The 17837-nt window shown below is 44.7% G+C and overlaps 1 protein-coding gene across 1 annotated transcript in view; it reads right to left on the bottom strand.

Moving 5' to 3' along the window:
* The window catches only part of LOC142312847 (uncharacterized), a 142064-nt gene that overhangs the window by 93888 nt on the left and 30339 nt on the right, over nucleotides 1-17837 (bottom strand). Inside the window, exons 2-3 of the mRNA XM_075351835.1 lie at nucleotides 13089-13212; nucleotides 12908-13005 (exon numbers count right to left, since the gene is read on the bottom strand). Coding sequence (XP_075207950.1) covers nucleotides 12908-13005; nucleotides 13089-13212 — 222 coding nt within the window. The remainder of the gene's footprint in view (nucleotides 1-12907; nucleotides 13006-13088; nucleotides 13213-17837) is intronic.

The following is a 17837-nucleotide window of genomic DNA, read 5'->3' as shown; positions in this document are numbered from 1 at the left end:
CAGATCGTTGCTTATCGGCAAAGCGCTTCTGTCTGCCTTGGGCCACCCCAATGTTCTTTTGTACCTCCCGCCAAACATCCCCCAACCATTGAATCGCCAAATCAGCCCCTGGACACCCAGAATCCAGTCTAGAAAATTCACCAAAATGAAGGTGGTAACTGTAATTACAGAAAAATGGGGTGGTGCCAGTGGACTGATTGACCCGATTATTGAAAGCAAATTCGGCCATGGGCAACGAAGAACAAAATGTTCCAGTGACTGACTGGTTCTCTCCGTTTGCCCGTTGGTCTGCAAGGAGTTTGTATGTTCCCCCTGTGTTTGGTGGGTTTCCTCCGGGCACTCCGGATTCCTCACGCACGCCAAACAAATCATACTGATAGGGAACCTAGAGTGTGAGCCCCAATGCAGACAGTGTTGCCATTGTATGTAAAGCGCTGTGGAATTCATAGCACTATATAAATGAATAAATATTATTTATTATATGTGTAATGTAATATATATATATATATATATATATATATATATATATATATATATACACATACATATATACACACACATACACACACTAAATGCAGGTAATATGCCAAATTTCTATTTTTTCTTTCATGTTCCACCTGCGGTCATTCTTTCCACTTTCTTTGTCTTCATACAACGTTGCAGCTCTCCCCCTCCCAATATATTGTCTTTTATTTCTACACAATATATCACCATGGGATATACTGTATGGTATAGCTTCCTCTTTTTGTTTATATACATATATTCACATTGGTGTCTCGTTATGCTATATATGTTATATATAATATAATTCTATTGATTTAAAATGTAGATTCTTGTCCTCATGTCCACTTTCGTGATATGTATCTTACGCCCACATCTTGCTTCCGTGCTTTGTATTGTTTTCTCACCACCAATTATATTTAAGATTTAAATATGCTTTGATTGTTATTTTTTTTTGTATTTTACTTATCCAACCCGTGATAAAAGCTATAAATCTAGCTGAAACGTCAGGATTTATATACACGGATTGTGTATCTAAACATTTTTTGTGTGTGTATTGTTTTCTTATAAGCTCTGTCATTAAAGTGGACATTGTCCTTTTTGTGCAGAAGGCTTATCTGTGTGCCGGAGTTTATTTCTACAATTATTACTAACATTTTACTCTTGAGCACCAACAATAAGGCAGTTGAGCTGCCGTATTCTTCTCTAACAATGTACATAGGAACGCCATGCAGCCGCACAACATGTTCGATAAACAATTTAGACAGTGTTTCTGCACTAGGTAGACCTGCCAAGGGAACAAAGTGCACGTGTTTTCTGAATCTGTACACCACTACCCAAACAATAGTCATGCCATTGGAAATAGGTCAATTGGTGATAAAATCCATGGACAAATGAGTACAGGGTCTATCCGGAATAGGTGACGGTACCAATTCCCCGGCCGGCCAGTTATGGGAGACTTTAGCATGTGCACACATATCACAAACAGACACAAACACGGCGACATCAGAGTACATGGAAGCCCACCAAAATAACCTGGCCATAGCTCTCCGAGTGGCCAAGACAGCTGGATGACCACTAAGCGCAGAGTCATGGAATTCCTGGAGAACCCTTAACCTAAACTGAAAAGGAACAAAGAGCTTGGTATCGGGTAATGAAAAAAGAGAACCACAACTGTAATAACCTCACGAGGTAAGATTCAAAAGAAACCACCTAAACAAACCTCTAAAAAAAATCCTTTAATATTAATCAATAAAAACAATGTAAGACACCAATGTCAAACTGACATTGGTGTCTTACATTGTTTTTATTGATTAATATTAAAGGATTTTTTTTAGAGGTTTGTTTAGGTGGTTTCTTTATCGGGTAATGAAGAAGTAGCAAGTGACTGGGCACCATGGAACTCAGCCTCTAATTCTAAGCATAACCCACCAACAACCATCCCATGAGGAAGAATGGAGGAAGGAGGTTCCGGAGGTGATATTGGATCCAGACTGAGACAAGGCATCGGCCTTAACATTCTTGGAACTGGGTCTAAAAGTGATGAAAAAATGAAAACGTGAAGAAAAAAAAAAAAGGGACCACCTAGCCTGTCTAGGAGTTAAACATTTAGCAGACTTGATATAAGACAAGTTCTTATGGTCCGTAATCACCATGATCCGATGAGCAGCCCCCTCCAAAAAGTGCCTCCATTCTTCAAAAGCCGATTTTATGGCCAACAATTCACGATTTCTAACATCATAATTGCTTTCCGTGGAGGAAAACGTTTTGGAGAAGAATGCACACGGTCTTAAATTGGTTAAAGTAGCGGATCCCTTCGATAGCACAGCACCCACACCCACCTCCGAAGTGTCCACCTCCAAAACAAATGGTTCAGAGAGATCAGGCTGAACAAGCACCGGAGCAGTCATAAAACATTTTTTTTTAACTTCATAAATGCTTCAATTGCCACAGAGATGACCAAACTTTAAGATCAGCCCCCTTATGGGTAAGATCAGACAGTGGCTTGACCACCTGAGAAAACCCCTTGATAAATTTTCGGTATTAATTGACGAAACCCAGAAAGTGCTGCAGGCCCCTGAGGTCTCTGGGTTTTATCCAATTAACAATAGCTTTTTGGGGGGCGTGGCCTGCACCCTGATGGCGACGGCTGCTTGAAGGAGAGCTCTGTGCTGACAGCAGGATAAACCGGCTCTTATCAGCTCACAGATAACAGGATTACCAGCTACAGGAGGTGTGAGTAACCCCAGCCCCCAGCTATGCCTAAGGGGAGACCTAAAAAAACTGGCACTCCAGCCAAACTGACAGACTTCTACCCCCGGGATAGGGATCTCACCTCACCAAGCAAGATGGCGCTGGCTTCTCACTCAGCTTCTTCCCACTCCTCACAAGGAGATACAGGCTGCTTGAGAGGCTGCACAGCCATTCCTCTGACAGAGGAAACAATGCAAGCTCTGCTGAAAACGCTGAGGGCTTCCCTGCAGGCTGATCTCAGAGAAATAGTAAGAGAGCTGAAGGAAGAGATCAGGTCTCTAGGTGATCGCACAGAGCATGTAGAAACTAAAATGGCTGAACTTGCAACATCACATAACAATCTGATAGATGCTAACACAGCTTTGGAAAAGGAGGTGGAGGCACTAAAACTTAAAATCAGTGATATAGAGGAGAGATCCCGAAGAAATAACCTAAAAATCAGAGGGATTCCCTCATCAGTAGCAGATAAAGACCTCCAGGAATACTTCCACAAGTTTCTGCAGCTTATACTCCCTGGATGGGACACCAGAGACCTGATAGTGGACAGGATTCATAGAGTCCCTAAAGCCAAAGGCATAGATCCAGCTCTGCCTAAAGATATCCTGGCTAGACTTCATTTCTATAAAACAAAAGAAGCTGTGTTTCACACACTGAGGGGAAATCCAGCCCTGCCAGACACTTTCATGGGACTAAAAATCTTCCCAGATCTTTCTGCTGCAACTCTTAATAAAAGAAGAGAATTTGCCCACATTTCTAAACTCCTTAGAGATCAAGACATCAAGTACAAGTGGGGTTTTCCGGTGAAGATGATAATTTTCAAAGATGGAGGCACTCACATATGTCATACTCCTTCTCAGCTGGGCAAATTGCTGGATGACTGGGGAATAGCCCACTCACCAAACCCTGGTGGGCAGGAGAATCATAGAGGCCCTCCAGACAGGATTAACCCTGAATGGTCAGTAGCGTAGCTGGGACTCCTTCCTGCTTATGGCACCTGCTGTCCCTGCTCCTGTGACACGGGATGTCACGTAGCCCCCCTGATGTTCTCGCCTATGGCGAGCGGTTATACACCGGGCACCCTACTCGGGGCAAACCGGTGTTGTTGGAATTTTTTTGTTTTTGTTCCTCTTCTCACAAATGTTCCTTAATTTTTTCTGGAAATTTCTCTCAATTCCTTGCTGGTCTAGCCCCTCTCATCCCTGATGGCGTTCCTAGGAATTCAAACCCCCCTGCGGCTCCAATATGAGAATTAAGATATTGTCTATTAATGTGAACGGACTCAACTCCCCAGCAAAAAGGTCAATGATGTGGAGAGAGGTGAAGGCATCTAACTGTGATATAGCGTGCATTCAGGAGACCCACCTTCTTTCCACAGATAATAAACGGCTACTTCATCCAAGGTTCCAACACACCTTTTTTGCTAATGACTCAAAAAAAAGAGGAGGAGTGGCCATTTTAATAAAGAACTCAGTGGCCTTTAAATTGATAAATGTCAGTTATGGAGCGGATGGAAGATATATTATTTTTTCTTGTTATATCAACAGCGTCCCTTATACCTTGGCAACGGTCTACTCCCCAAATTCATCACAATTGACCTTTGCTAGGAAATTTTTCCAAGCATTCAAAGATACTGCCACAGGGGCGGAAATCATCTGTGGAGACTTTAATATAACTGTAATACGCTCCATGGATTGCTCCAACACCAGCATCCCACATGCTAAGGAACTTAAGCATCTCATCAATGAATTCCATTTTCATGACATCTGGAGATATTTGCACGCATCAGAAAGAGACTATACATTCTTCTCTTCCAGGCATCGCTCATACAGTAGAATTGATTTTTTTTTGGTCGACAGCAAATCTATAAGTAATTGTGTGGCAGCTGATATTGGTTTAATTACTTGGACAGATCATGCGCCGATCTCTTTGTCTGTTCAGGGTAGCTTTAATGTTCAAAATTCCCCTAGGTGGAGACTGAATACCAGCTTGCTTGGTAGGCAGAAGGTACATGATGAAGTAGAGTCAGTGTTAACAGAATATTTTAAACTTAATAATAATGGGGAAATTTCTGACGAGACCCTGTGGGCTGCTCATAAAGCAGTAGTCAGAGGGCAGCTCATAAAAATAGCCTCCATCCAAAAAAGGAAAAAAGACGCAGATATTAAATATATATTAACCCGTATTCATCACCTTGAATCCCTGAATAAAGCCAAAGCATCCCCTAACTTGACTAAAGAAATTGTAACCCATAGATTCCAACTAAGATCCCTACTCCTGCAAAAATACGAACATAATCTTAAAAAAAATAGATCGACATTTTATGCTATGGGCGATAGAGCGGGGTCCTTATTGGCAAGAAGGACGAAAAAACGTGAGATCCAATCTAAAATAGAATTCCTGAGGGACCCAAACGGAACAATCACTAGGCATCCCATTGAAATAGCAGAAGCATTTGCGAAATACTATGAGGCCCTGTATAATCTAAAATATGATTCCAATACGTCACAGCCGACTCAAGTGGATATACAGGGTTTCCTAGACACCCTGGATCTTCCCCGGGTCTCAGATGAGCAATTAGAGGAACTTAATCTTCCCTTTACTACACATGAAATCCTGGGTGCCATCAAAATGACTAAGTCTAACTCTGCCCCGATGGGCTGCCATACGAATATTACAAACAATTTACATCCACTCTGTCCCCCTTTATGTCAAAAACCTTCAATTTTTGGCAAAATAAAGGGTCAATTTCCCCAGACAACTTAGAAGGGATTATTATCACGCTACCCAAGCCAGGGAAACCTGCAGACACCCTGGGTAATTTTAGGCCCATTTCACTCCTAAATTGTGATGTTAAAATTTATGCCAAACTAGTGGCAGATAGACTTCATAAAGTGATCCCGACCTTAGTGGCTCCAGACCAAGTTGGGTTTGTGACAGGGAGGCAATCTAAGGATGGCACCAGACGGATGCTTGACTTGATTGGACTGGTGGAGATATCGGGTGAACCCAGTGCATTCCTGTCTCTTGATGCTGAAAAAGCCTTTGACAGGGTGCACTGGGGATACCTGGAGAGAGTTCTAACAAAATTCGGGTTCTTGGGGAAAATCAAGTCATCCATTCTAGCCCTCTACTCTTACCCAAATGCGTCAGTGTTGGCATCGGGGTTTCTGTCATCTAAATTTCAAATAAGTAATGGCACCCGCCAGGGGTGTCCATTGTCTCCCGCTATTTTTGCTTTAGTGGTAGAACCTCTGGCGGAAGCTATACGAAAAAACATAGCCATTTCTGGTATAAGAGTTGGGGAATTTGAACATAAACTTGGTTTATACGCAGACGATGTGATAATTTCCTGTTCTAACCTTGCAGTGTCGATTCCAGCAGTGGTGAACACATTATCAAACTTTTCTAAAGTGTCGTATTATAAGCTTAATGCGGCAAAGTCTTTGATACTGCCATTTAATGTACCGGTGGAGGCCAGGAGTGCGCTGGAGGGGGCCTTTCAATTCAAATGGTGCGACAGGGGGATACCTTATTTGGGTATTAAGCTGACACCATCGCAGATGTTAATTAAAGAAAATTTGGAACCTCTGATCCAAAATTTAGAAAAGGAATTGGGAAGGCATGAAAAAATATCATTGTCCTGGATGGCCAGGATACAGTCCTTTAAAATGGTTTTCTTACCCAAAATATTGTATGTGCTCAGATGCCTTCCCATCAAAATTTCTCACAAAACCCTGATGAAACTTCAATCGTTGACTAACAAATTTGTCTGGGGTAATAAAAGGGCTAGGGTCGCAGGTAAAGTCTTATACCCCCCATATGACTTAGGGGGATTGGGCACCCCAAACATATCGGCATATTATAAAGCCTTACTAATTGAATCACTAAAGGAATGGTGGCGTCCAGGTAATTCACATAGATGGGCTTAGATTGAAAATTTCCTGTCCCGCCAGGGCTCGCTCAGAAGAATGATGGAAGCCGTTCACGGTTCTCCCCGTGTGTTCCCACCATGTCAGCCTCCCTGGAGGTCTGGCGAAATGACTTGATTCATAAGATTCAGATTCCTCTTTCAGAGATTTCCCTCAAGTCGTTGGAATCTCAAATCCCCTTTTTGAATCTGGCCAGGTGAGAGGGATCGGGCATTACAGTGCTGGCGGATCTATACTCTGATTTGGGTGTTAACCCCTTTAATGAAATAGTACGGGAACACCCCTCTTTAAAGGGCTGTTTCTATCAACACATCCAAATTAGTCATTTTCTGGCCTCTAAATTTCCTCCAAAGTCGAATCCTCTGTTACCTACAACAAAGGCTTTGGTATTTAAAAAGATAATTAAATCCAAAGGTATCTCCTCGACATACAAATGGCTCAATAACCCCCCCCGAAGAGTAAAAATCTCCTTATATGAATAAATGGGACGTGGAGTTGAGTGTCTCTACCTCTCCTTCAAACTGGCACTCGGCATCAGCAAATATCCAAAAATATTCCAAGTGTATAAATCATCTGGAGCAACTGAAAAAAGTACACCTGCGATGGTATCGGTCCCCAGCCAACTTAGCACAGTTCCTCCCAAATTATTCGCCACATTGTTGGAAGGGCTGCCTCCAAAGGGGTACTCTTGGTCACTGCTGGTGGGCTTGTCCCAAGGTTTTCTCGTTCTGGTTGGAGGTGTTTGGCCTGATGGGTGAGCTGACAGGCAATCCTATTAATCCGAATCCAGGTCTGGCAGTGCTAAACGTGGGTATAGAGGAGTTCTCTTGGGAATCCAGGGGTTTATTAGTTCACATTCTAGTAGCTGCCAGATATTTCATAAGTTTGCACTGGAAATCCCCAAAGACACCTACATTAGTTGAACTATATAACCGAATTAATCTCCAATGCCAATACGAGTTCTGTCTGGCTCACTCCATCCGCGCCAAAAACAAAATACTTCAGATTTGGGACACGTGGCTAAACTCTGTATATGCATCCCCTGTCAGGCATCTGTCTCCAGGGCAAACTGTTGATAATTAAAAATGGGTCAAATAGGGTCAAAGAGAGTGTTACGCAGGGAGTTCACCCATACCACATGTCAATATTCAAGGTGTTTAAATCTCTGTTGTTGTTACTGCTCGGGCTACCCCGAAACGCCATCCAATTCCCTCCCTCCCCCCTCCCCCTCCCTGGTTGCTTCCTTGCAACCATCCATGGTTCTCCCCCACCTCTCTTTCCCCTCCCTTTTCTTATCTTCCTTTCTTACTCTCTGGTTCTGGTTGTTTGGATCCCTCGTTTTGAGGATTAAAGAGTAAATTGGTAGGTTGACTCTATACGTATTGGGTATTGATTAACCTAAAAAAAGTTGCAACTTGCATCAGACATGATTGGTGGTGGTGTGACAGGAAATGTGAATCATAATCAAAGGTGATACTACCACATGTTACAGCGTTGTTTTCTTTGTGTATTATTGCCAATGATACCTGAATTTCTCCTTTTTGTAATGTTACTTCCTACAATAAAAATTGATTGGATTAAAAAAAAAAACAATAGCTTGTACCTTTCCGGGATCCATACAAAACCCATCCGCAGAGAGAATAAACCCGAGAAAGGAAATTTCTTGGGCACAAAAAGTACACTTCTCAGGTTTTGCAAACAGGGAATTCTCCCATAACCTAAGTACCGCATGTATATGACCAATGTGAGACTCTTTAGTCGGATAAAAAAATGAGAATATCAGAAGTATACAACAGTAAAACACCCAATGAAATCAGAAAATATGTTGTTCATGAAGTTCTGAAATACTGCATGCGCGTTAATGAGACCAAAAGGCATGACTAAGTTTTCAAACAGGCCCTCTGAGGTGAGAAATGCCGATTTCCACTCATCTCCCTCCTAGATGCGAATGAGGTTATAGGCTTCCCTGAGATCCAGCTTGGAGAACCATTTCGCTCCAGATAACTGATTATAGAGATCCGGGATGAGTGGAAGGGAATTGGCATTTCTTACCACAATCTTATTCAGTTCACGAAAATCGAGGCATTAGCATAGTTTGCCATCTTTTTTCTTAACAAAAAGCAGCAACCCAGCAGCAACAGGCGAGACAGAGGGATGAATGTGACACTTACGCAAACTATCGGAGATATAATTTTTCATGGCAACGCATTTCGGGCCAGTAAGATTATACAAACGGTCCTTGGGAAATTTAGCACCCGGAATCAGATTGATGGTACAATCGTAAGGGCGATGTGGTGGCTAAGGCTCAGCCTCCTATTCGTAAAACATGGCTCAAAAATCTTTTAGGTACTCTGGAATACCCTTCAGATAAGAGGAAGACACTTGAACAGTAAAAAGACAGCCATTAGAACAGTTAAGACTCCATTTAACAATATCGCAAGATTCCCAGTCAATAACAGGGTTATGCATCTGTAATCAGGGGAATCGCAACACCAGTTCCGCCGTGAGGTTATCCATGATATGATATGAAATACATTCCTGATGAAGGGAGCCCATTTTGAGGAGAAACATTTTAGAGACACAATTAACCACATTCTGTGACAACGGTGTCTTATCAATACCAATGATGTGAATAGGAGTCTCTAGCCTAACTGTCCCTATCTTAGCTTTGGCCACCAAACTAGAGTCAATGAAGTTCATGGAGGATCCACAGTCCACAAAAGCAGAGGGTGGAACAAAACAATCTCCCATACAAAGTTCCTCTTCCAACAGAATCTTTTGAAATGAGGAAAAGTGTACTTGAGAGTCTGGGTGACCTCCTCAACCATTACCCAGATTTAGACGTTTCCCGATGGCTTGGTGGTTGGAGGGCAAGTGGGGCAGTCCTTCTTCCAATGTCCTGGACCTCCGCAATAGAAACATAACCTCCAATCCCTTCGCCGTTTCCTCTCTTTCTCCTTGGAATCAGTGACACCGACCTCCATGGGCTCCGTGTCTGGAACAACCTCGGGCTTGACAGAACATAATGAGGCTTCTCATTGGGTCACTCCTCTCTCCCGCAACCTCCGATCCATAAGTATTGCCTGGGTCATGGCCTCCTCCAAAGAACTGGGTGGAGAATGCAGGGCCAGGGCATAATTGAGAAGATCAGACAGTTCTCTCCTAAACTGGCATCTCAGAGCAGAGTCATTCCAGGATACTTTGGTGAACCACCAACGGAACAATACCATTCAGCAGTGTGTCTACCCTGAGAGAGACCCATGATTGTGTCCTCCACCACCGTGACCTGGTTTGGTTCGACATAAATCAGTCCTAGGGTGTCAAAAAACCTATCCACAGATGTACGTTCAAGGGCTGTCGGGAGTAATGAGAAGGCATAAGTCTAATGACCCTCTCTGAGCAAGGAGATTATTATCCCCACCCACTGACTCTCATCCCCAGAGGATTGGAGTCTAAGTGAAAAAAGTAATTTATAACACACCCTAAATATATGACTTCTCCTTCTCCCCAGAGAACGTATCAGGAAGCCTAATCATGGGTTCAGGAGAGTGTAAAGAGATATCAATGGGATCAGGCTGTCTAATGGCTGACTGTGCCATGGAACTCTGGAAGGCTTTTACGGCAGCTGTAAGCTCCCCCTGGAGTTTACTATGGGACGTGACCAAGGCCCTATGCTCAATGGACAAATCCTGCATCTTCTGGGTCAGAATTGACATCTGATCTGTAAGGGTGTGTAACAGGTCCATAGAGGGAGAAAAAGTAATGGGCCAGTTATAATGTCACACTATACTAAAACATTAACCAGAGTAGTATAGTGAAGTCACCACAAGGTGGCAGGATCATAGGTAGAGAGCCGAGTCAGCAATGGGAAGTAAATAAAAATGTATGAGGGGTGAACGAACTCAGAATCAGAAGCAAGCAAAGGGTCAGGAGATAAACTGTAATAGAGAAAACCGAAGAGAGAGACAGAACCAAGTCAGGGACGGGAGCGTAACTCAAGCGGGAAGTCCAAACTAGAAACAAAAGGTATGACGAGTGGGATGGGGCTGGGAAAGGACAGAAAGAACGAGAAAGAAAAGGTTAGATGGGAAAGGGTGCATTGCAGGACAGATCAGGTATGTGGCGCCCTGGACTAGCCAGGTCGTCACAGGTACTACAACACACACACCCCCACCCCGAGACAGGCACAACGGCCAAACACAAAACCCTTGTTGCCTCCCTCCAGGGGCTGATGTCCACACCAGGTGGGGTGGAGTCAGGCGGTTGGCCCCTCCCACTGAGGAGTTCACAGTCCTGGAGGCGGGAAAACCAGCAGTTAGCTAGAGCGGAGAGTAGAGAGTGGTAGGAGAAAGTGGAGGAGCTGCACTGGCTGTGTCTGGGTGTGTGGCCCAGGCACTGACAGCAAGGTTGGCAGACGGTGGTGGCCGTCTGCAGGAGAGGCGAATCAACGCAGAACCGTAGGACCGGGGTCGGGCGGTGGCCCGCCGGTACCGAGCTGGGGAGCGAAGTGAAGCCAGCACACACAGGCAGGGCCTGCGGACCCCGACCAGGCTTGGAGCCGCCGTCAAAGGTCAAATCCGTTAGTGACCGGAACCCCAGGGGTTTCCTAGCAGCCAAGACCCGATAAAAGGCAACCGTCCGACCAGCAAAAGGAAATACAGCTACCGCCAAAGCTAGAATTCCAACGGGCCAGAGCCTGCGGGCAAAAGGGCTCCTTCGGCACATTTACGCTGGGGAGCGTGTTACCGGTGGGAAGCCATTGGAGCCGAACACACACAAAGGTGCAGGGAAAGGCAGCCACCGCCAACCGTCCGGGAGAAGCTACAGCAGCCGGCTGCGGGACCCGTCCATCCAGCCGTTTGGTTTACCAGAGACTTTGCGTGCATCTGTTGCTGAGTGAGTACACCAGTGCCATCCGGCACCGCGCTGCGCTGTCCCTGCGACCCTGCACCTCGCCAGACATGCCTCCCTGTCACAACACCGGGCCCCGGGACCACCAACCCCTACCCACGGAGGGGGAAAACAACATCCCAGCTGCTCCCTACCATCGCTCCCGGGATCCCCGTCATCAGCAGCGGTGGTGCTCACCTTCACCACAACTCGTAGGTGGCGTCACGGACCAAATCCCCAAACCAAACCACCCTTTTCACTCACGGGCGAGAAGCGCCGCTCGAGTCCCCGGATCCGGCCCACCGCTCGAGCCACCGATCAGCAGCAGCAGCGCCGGACCCGAGTGTTAGCAAGCGCAGCGCCCCGCCGCCCGCGACAGGTAACTCACCAGAGCCATCAATACACTACAAGACAGACTATAAATGGTGCTGCACCAAAGCTGCAGTACCCAGCTATAGTGTCCCGGAAACTGGAACAAGGCAGGGAGAGATTAACCTGACATGACCAAGCCGGAGCTGAGAGATACCACATCGGCAGATACCGGCCTGAATCATGACAGAAAAATTGCTCTCAGTAACGTGTCAACAATAAAAATCACAATCTTCTCATCTTGTCTGGGATTTCTCCATGGTCGCGAAGCAATATCCCATCTTTGCTTCTTTAAGAAATACTACCACCAGAGATGCTGCTGAAGCCGTTTTTGCCTTCCCAGTAGTTGTGGCTTTTACAACTACCCCAGGTGAGCCTTTTTTTGTCTCTCGAAGTTATCCACTATCCTCAGATAAGACCCTATTTACAATACTTTTTTTTTTTTCTTTCTTTTCAATTTATTGTTTAGCCCATCTATGTAAGGCATGGTGACTGCATTCGGACACGTTAGTTGAGCTACAGCACGGTATTCAGCTGCAGGGCATAACTGGGCTCCTCATGTTCTCAGAACTAATTCTGACATTTTCCTTGATACATTGATATGTTGCTTACATTCAGGGGAAACAATATCACTGGAAATTTTTCATTGATGACACCATTCCCAATGTACACTCGTCACCATTACATGAAAAACCCAGTGGAGTTGGCAGTTTTTTAATGCTGGTCCCGGCTAATCTAACACCAATGACTTTCTTCAATCTTCCCATTCTGAAAACTGATCTCTCCGATTTATGCTGCACTCTGCGGTCATGTGTCTAATAAATATCAGATGGGAGCGTGAAAGTGTCTCTAATTAGTTGTCCATTCAGTGTATAATACTGGTGGATAAAACAAGACTGAACACAAGACCTTCACAGCCGTCTACACATCATAGGGAGATTTCATTACACCTTCTCTCCATCTACCTGATCATCCTGAGGAACATCGGGATCTTCTTGTTTACAGTCCTGTGGAAGAAGAGGATGGGGACATCTCTCTGGTGTTGTCCTCTCACTGGATAGAACTGGAGGAGACACATACAGGGACTGAATTCATTCCTTACATACAGATAATTATAGACCGTGTGTATTTAGTCCTGTCTATTACCTGGTGATGTGAGGGGCTGGGGATCCTCCATCATGACGTCCTTGTACAGATCTTTGTGTCCTTCTAAATACTCCCACTCCTCCATGGAGAAATAGATGGTGACATCCTGACTCCTTATAGGAACCTGACACATACAATGATACCGTCATCCCCCGATCCCTTCATAGCGTTACTGTATAATGTCCCAGCATTCCCAGCAGTGTCACCTCTCCAGTCAGCAGCTCAATCATCTTGTAGGTGAGTTCTAGGATCTTCTGGTCATTGATGTCCTCATGTATCAGGGGGTGAGGTGGAGGCCCCGTGATTGGGCTCAGGGGTCTTCCCCATCCCTCAGACACAGGGTCCTGACAGCGCTCACTAGAGGTCTTCTTCACTACTGTGTAATCCTGGATATGGAGAGACACATTAATAAACCTCACTACAGACATTTCCAGAGTCCTCACCTCTCCAGTTCTGTCCATCTGTTATTCCCATAGATAAGAATGATGTAATGTGACATCATCAGAATCTCTCACCTCTCCAGTAAGCCGGAAGAGGATCTCTAGGGTGAGGTGTAATATCCTCTCCGCCATCTTGTCCCTGTCCCTATCCATCCTTGATGGGTCAATCAGGAGAATTCTCTTCTATAGAAGATCTGAGAGGATCCGATATTGTAGGGACCTGAATGGGGAGAAGATGACGATTTAATATCGTAAGTCCAGAACTTCCTCATCTTTATGTAACTTCACTATGACATGTTGCTTTCTTGTATCTGTAAGGCCTTGTTCACATGTAGCACAAATACTGTTTATTATATTTTGCAAATGTCCACACCAACTACACTTTCATTTTGCATTTATTCTGCAATTTTAATGCCTCTCCCTCTTATTTGATGCATTTTTGGTGCAGATGTGAAGCTGCATTTTAATGTGGTTTATAGTACAGAAAAACATTGATTTTGCACTTCACATAATTGCATTTTTTACATGTTTTTTTTTTCAGGCTTCACACAAGCTTATAGAAGAAGAAAAGCATCAAAACCACACAGTTCTACGGTTTTGCTACATTTTGTCTCTAAAAGGCCATGTGCACACAATATGTTTTTGAGTTTTCTACCTCCGGGTAAAAAAATACAGAAGTGGTGCCCATGTTTGTATTATACAGATACATCTCAATAAATTAAAATATCATCTAAAAGAGAATTTATTTCAGTAATTCCATGCAAAAAGGGAAACACATTATATAGAGTCTTTACAGAGTGATTTATTTTAAGTGTTTATTTCTGTTAATGTTGATGATCATGGCTTACAGCTAATGAAAACCCAAAAGTCATCTCAGAAAATTAGAGTAATTACCACAAAACACCTGCAAAGGCTTCCTAGGCGTTTAATATGGTCCCTTAGTCTGGTTCATTAGGCTACACAATCATGGGGAAGACTGCTGACTGGACAGATGTCCAGAAGGCAGTCATTGACACACTCCACAAGGAGGGTAAGCCACAAAAGGTCATTGATAAAGATGCTGGCTGTTAACAGAGTGCCGTATCCAAGCATATTAGTGGAAAGTTGAGTGGAAGGAAAAAGTGTGGTAGAAAAAGGTGTACAAGCAACCAGGATAACCGTAGCCTTGATAGGATTGTTAAGAAAGGCCATTCAAAAATTTAGGAGAGATTTACAAGGAGTGGACTGCTGCTGGAGTCAGTGCTTCAAGAGCCACCACATGCAGATGTATCCAGGACATGGGCTACAAGTGTTGCATTCCTTGTGTCACGCCACTCATGACCAATAGAAAAACACAAGAAGAGTCTTACCTGGGCCAAGGAAAAAAAGAACTGGACTGTTACTCAGTAGTCCAAGGTGTTGTTTTCAGATTAAAGTAAATTTTGCATTTCATTTGGAAATCAAGGTCCTGGAGTCTGGAGGAAGAGTGAAGAGGCACACAATCCAAGCTACTCAAGGTCTAGTGTGAAGTTCCCACAATCAGTGATGGATTGGGGAGCCATGTTATCTGCTGGTTAGGTCCACTGTGTTTTATCAAGACCAAAGTCAGGTCAGCCATCTAGCAGGAAATGTTAGAGCACTTCATGCTTCCCTCTGCAGACAAGATTTTTGGAGTTGGAAATTTCCTTTTCAAGCAGGACTTGCTACCTGTCCATACTGCCAAAAGTACCAATACCTGGTTTAATAACCACAGTATCGCTGTGCAAACTCTCCTGACCTAAACGCCATAGAGAATCTATGTGGTAATGTCAAGAGGAAGATGAGAGACACCAGACCTAACAATGCAGACAAGCTAAAGGCTGCTATCAAAGCAACCTGGGCTTCCACAACACCTCAGCAGTGCCACAGGCTGAAGGCCTCCATGCCATGCTGCATTTATGCAGTAATTCATTTAAAATGATCCCCGACCAAGTACAGAGTGCATTTACTGTACAGACATTTGAGTAGGTGCCAACATTTCTGAGTGTAAAATTATTTTTACATTTGGTCTTATATAATTTTCTAATTTTCTAACATAATGACTTTTGGGTTTTCATTGTCTGTAAGCCATAATCATCAACATTAACAAAAATAAACATTTGAAATAGATCACTCTGTGTGTAATGACTCTATATAATATATGTATTGTATTGAATTACTGAAATAAATTAACTTTTTGATGATATTCTGATTTATTGAGACACACCTGTACTTTTCCTATCATTGTTCTACTCTTCTACTATTGGTTTCAGCTAACAGCTAACAAATACTAAAGTAAAAAAAAAACCTCACCAAAAACATGCACGTGGCCAATAAATCCCATGTAAGAAATGTCCAAAACTGTTACCGGCTTTACATGATCACTACATCTAGTCCTGGCCCCGATATAACACACAATCCAACTATAGTCACACACACAGATTTATCACAGAATATCTCCAATCCAGCACCAACAACACAAAACAAATCTAAAGGGAAAATGTAAAAAATCTTAATTTTTATGAAATATTTTCTAAAAACAAGGCTGACACTGTGTGCACACAGTGTGTGTTTTTATCGCGTTTTCTGATGCATTTTTGAGTGCAGTGCATCATCACAATGGTTGATCAAGTACCAAATAGTGCCGATCATTCTGGATGATAGTTACTTGAAGCTCATAGGCCTCAATGCAAAAGCTGCAATGGGGCCACCAAATGCTGCAGGTGTTCAGTAGTACTGATCTTTTCATATTAGTCAAAAAGGTTTTTAGGGCCACATATGCTCCGGGGCAACCTCTGCAACTATTATCGCTCCGTCCCCAGATAGTCACTACCGGCCTCCAGTGCAGACTTCTCCTCCAGCTTCTCCTGGGTTTCTGGCTGTCTCCTATGTGTAGAGAGTCCCGGTCCTTTCCTTTCCCCAGCACTGAGTCCTGTTCCCTCCGTCCCCGGCTCCTCATAAGGGTACTTTCACACTTGCGTTAATTACCTTCTGGCGGAATCCGCCCTTTTGGATAACAGCGGAATCCGTTAATGGATTCCGCTGTTTCCAATAGACTTGTATAGATGATGGATTGTGCCAAAAGTACCTGCGTTGCTTCTGCCGGGCGACGCTGCGTTGCTTCTGCCGGGCGGAAGGAACGCAGCATGTAACATTTTTTGAGCGCTGAAATCCTTTATTTTTCACTGCGCATGCTCATCTTTTTTTTTTTTTTTAATCACAGAAACTTTATTTTGTCTCTCGGTGGCCGAACGTTCAGGCTTTTGAGAGTGCTCAGCTGAGCGCCCGGCAGCCGGCTTTTGGGAGCGCTCAGCTGAGCGCCCGGCGATCAGCTGATCGTTCACAATAGTCTGCCGCCGGTAAAACTGTAAAGAAGAAAAAAATCCGTTGTGCCATTATATGCAACGCATCCGTTGCATCCGTCACACAACGCAATGCAACGCAAGTGTGAAACTAGCCTTACCGGTCTCCAGTGCAGACTTCTCCTCCAGCTTCTCCTGTGTTTCCGGCTGTTTCCTGTGTGTAGAGAGCCCCGGCCCTTTCCCCCAGCACTGAGTCCTGTTCTCTCCGTCCCCGGCCCCTCATTACCGGTCTCCAGTGCAGACTTCTCCTCCAGCTTCTCCTGGGTTTCCGGCTGTTTCCTATGTGTAGAGAGCCCTGGCCCTTTCCCCCAGCACTGAGTCCTGTTCCCTCCGTCCCTTCATTACCGGTCTCCAGTGCAGACTTCTCCAGCTTCTCCTGTGTTTCTGGCTGTTTCCTATGTGTAGAGAGCCCCGGTCCTTTCCCCCAGCACTGAGTCCTGTTCCCTCCGTCCCCTCATTACCGGTCTCCAGTGCAGACTTCTCCTCCAGCTTCTCCTGTGTTTCCAGCTGTTTCCTATGTGTAGAGAGCCCCGGTCCTTTCCCCCAGCACTGAGCCCTGTTCCCTCCATCCCCGGCTCCTCATTATCGGTCTCCAGTGCACACTTCTCCTCTAGCTTCTCCTGTGTTTCTGGCTGTTTCCTATGTGTAGAGAGCCCCGGTCCTTTCCCCCAGCACTGAGTCCTGTTCCCTCCGTCCCCTCATTACCGGTCTCCAGTGCAGACTTCTCCAGCTTCTCCTGTGTTTCCGGCTGTTTCCTATGTGTAGAGAGCCCCGCTCCTTTCCCCCAGCACTGAGTCCTGTTCCCTCCGTCCCCTCATTACCGGTCTCCAGTGCAGACTTCTCCAGCTTCTCCTGTGTTTCCGGCTGTTTCCTATGTGTAGAGAGCCCCGGTCCTTTCCCCCAGCACTGAGTCCTGTTCCCTCCGGCCCCTCATTACCGGTCTCCAGTGC

This window comes from Anomaloglossus baeobatrachus, chromosome 5, assembly GCF_048569485.1.
Source record: "Anomaloglossus baeobatrachus isolate aAnoBae1 chromosome 5, aAnoBae1.hap1, whole genome shotgun sequence".
Classification (NCBI taxonomy): Eukaryota; Metazoa; Chordata; class Amphibia; order Anura; family Aromobatidae; genus Anomaloglossus; species Anomaloglossus baeobatrachus.
The sequence above is the reverse complement of the archived record's forward strand: the minus strand, read 5'-3'. Positions and strand labels throughout refer to the sequence as shown.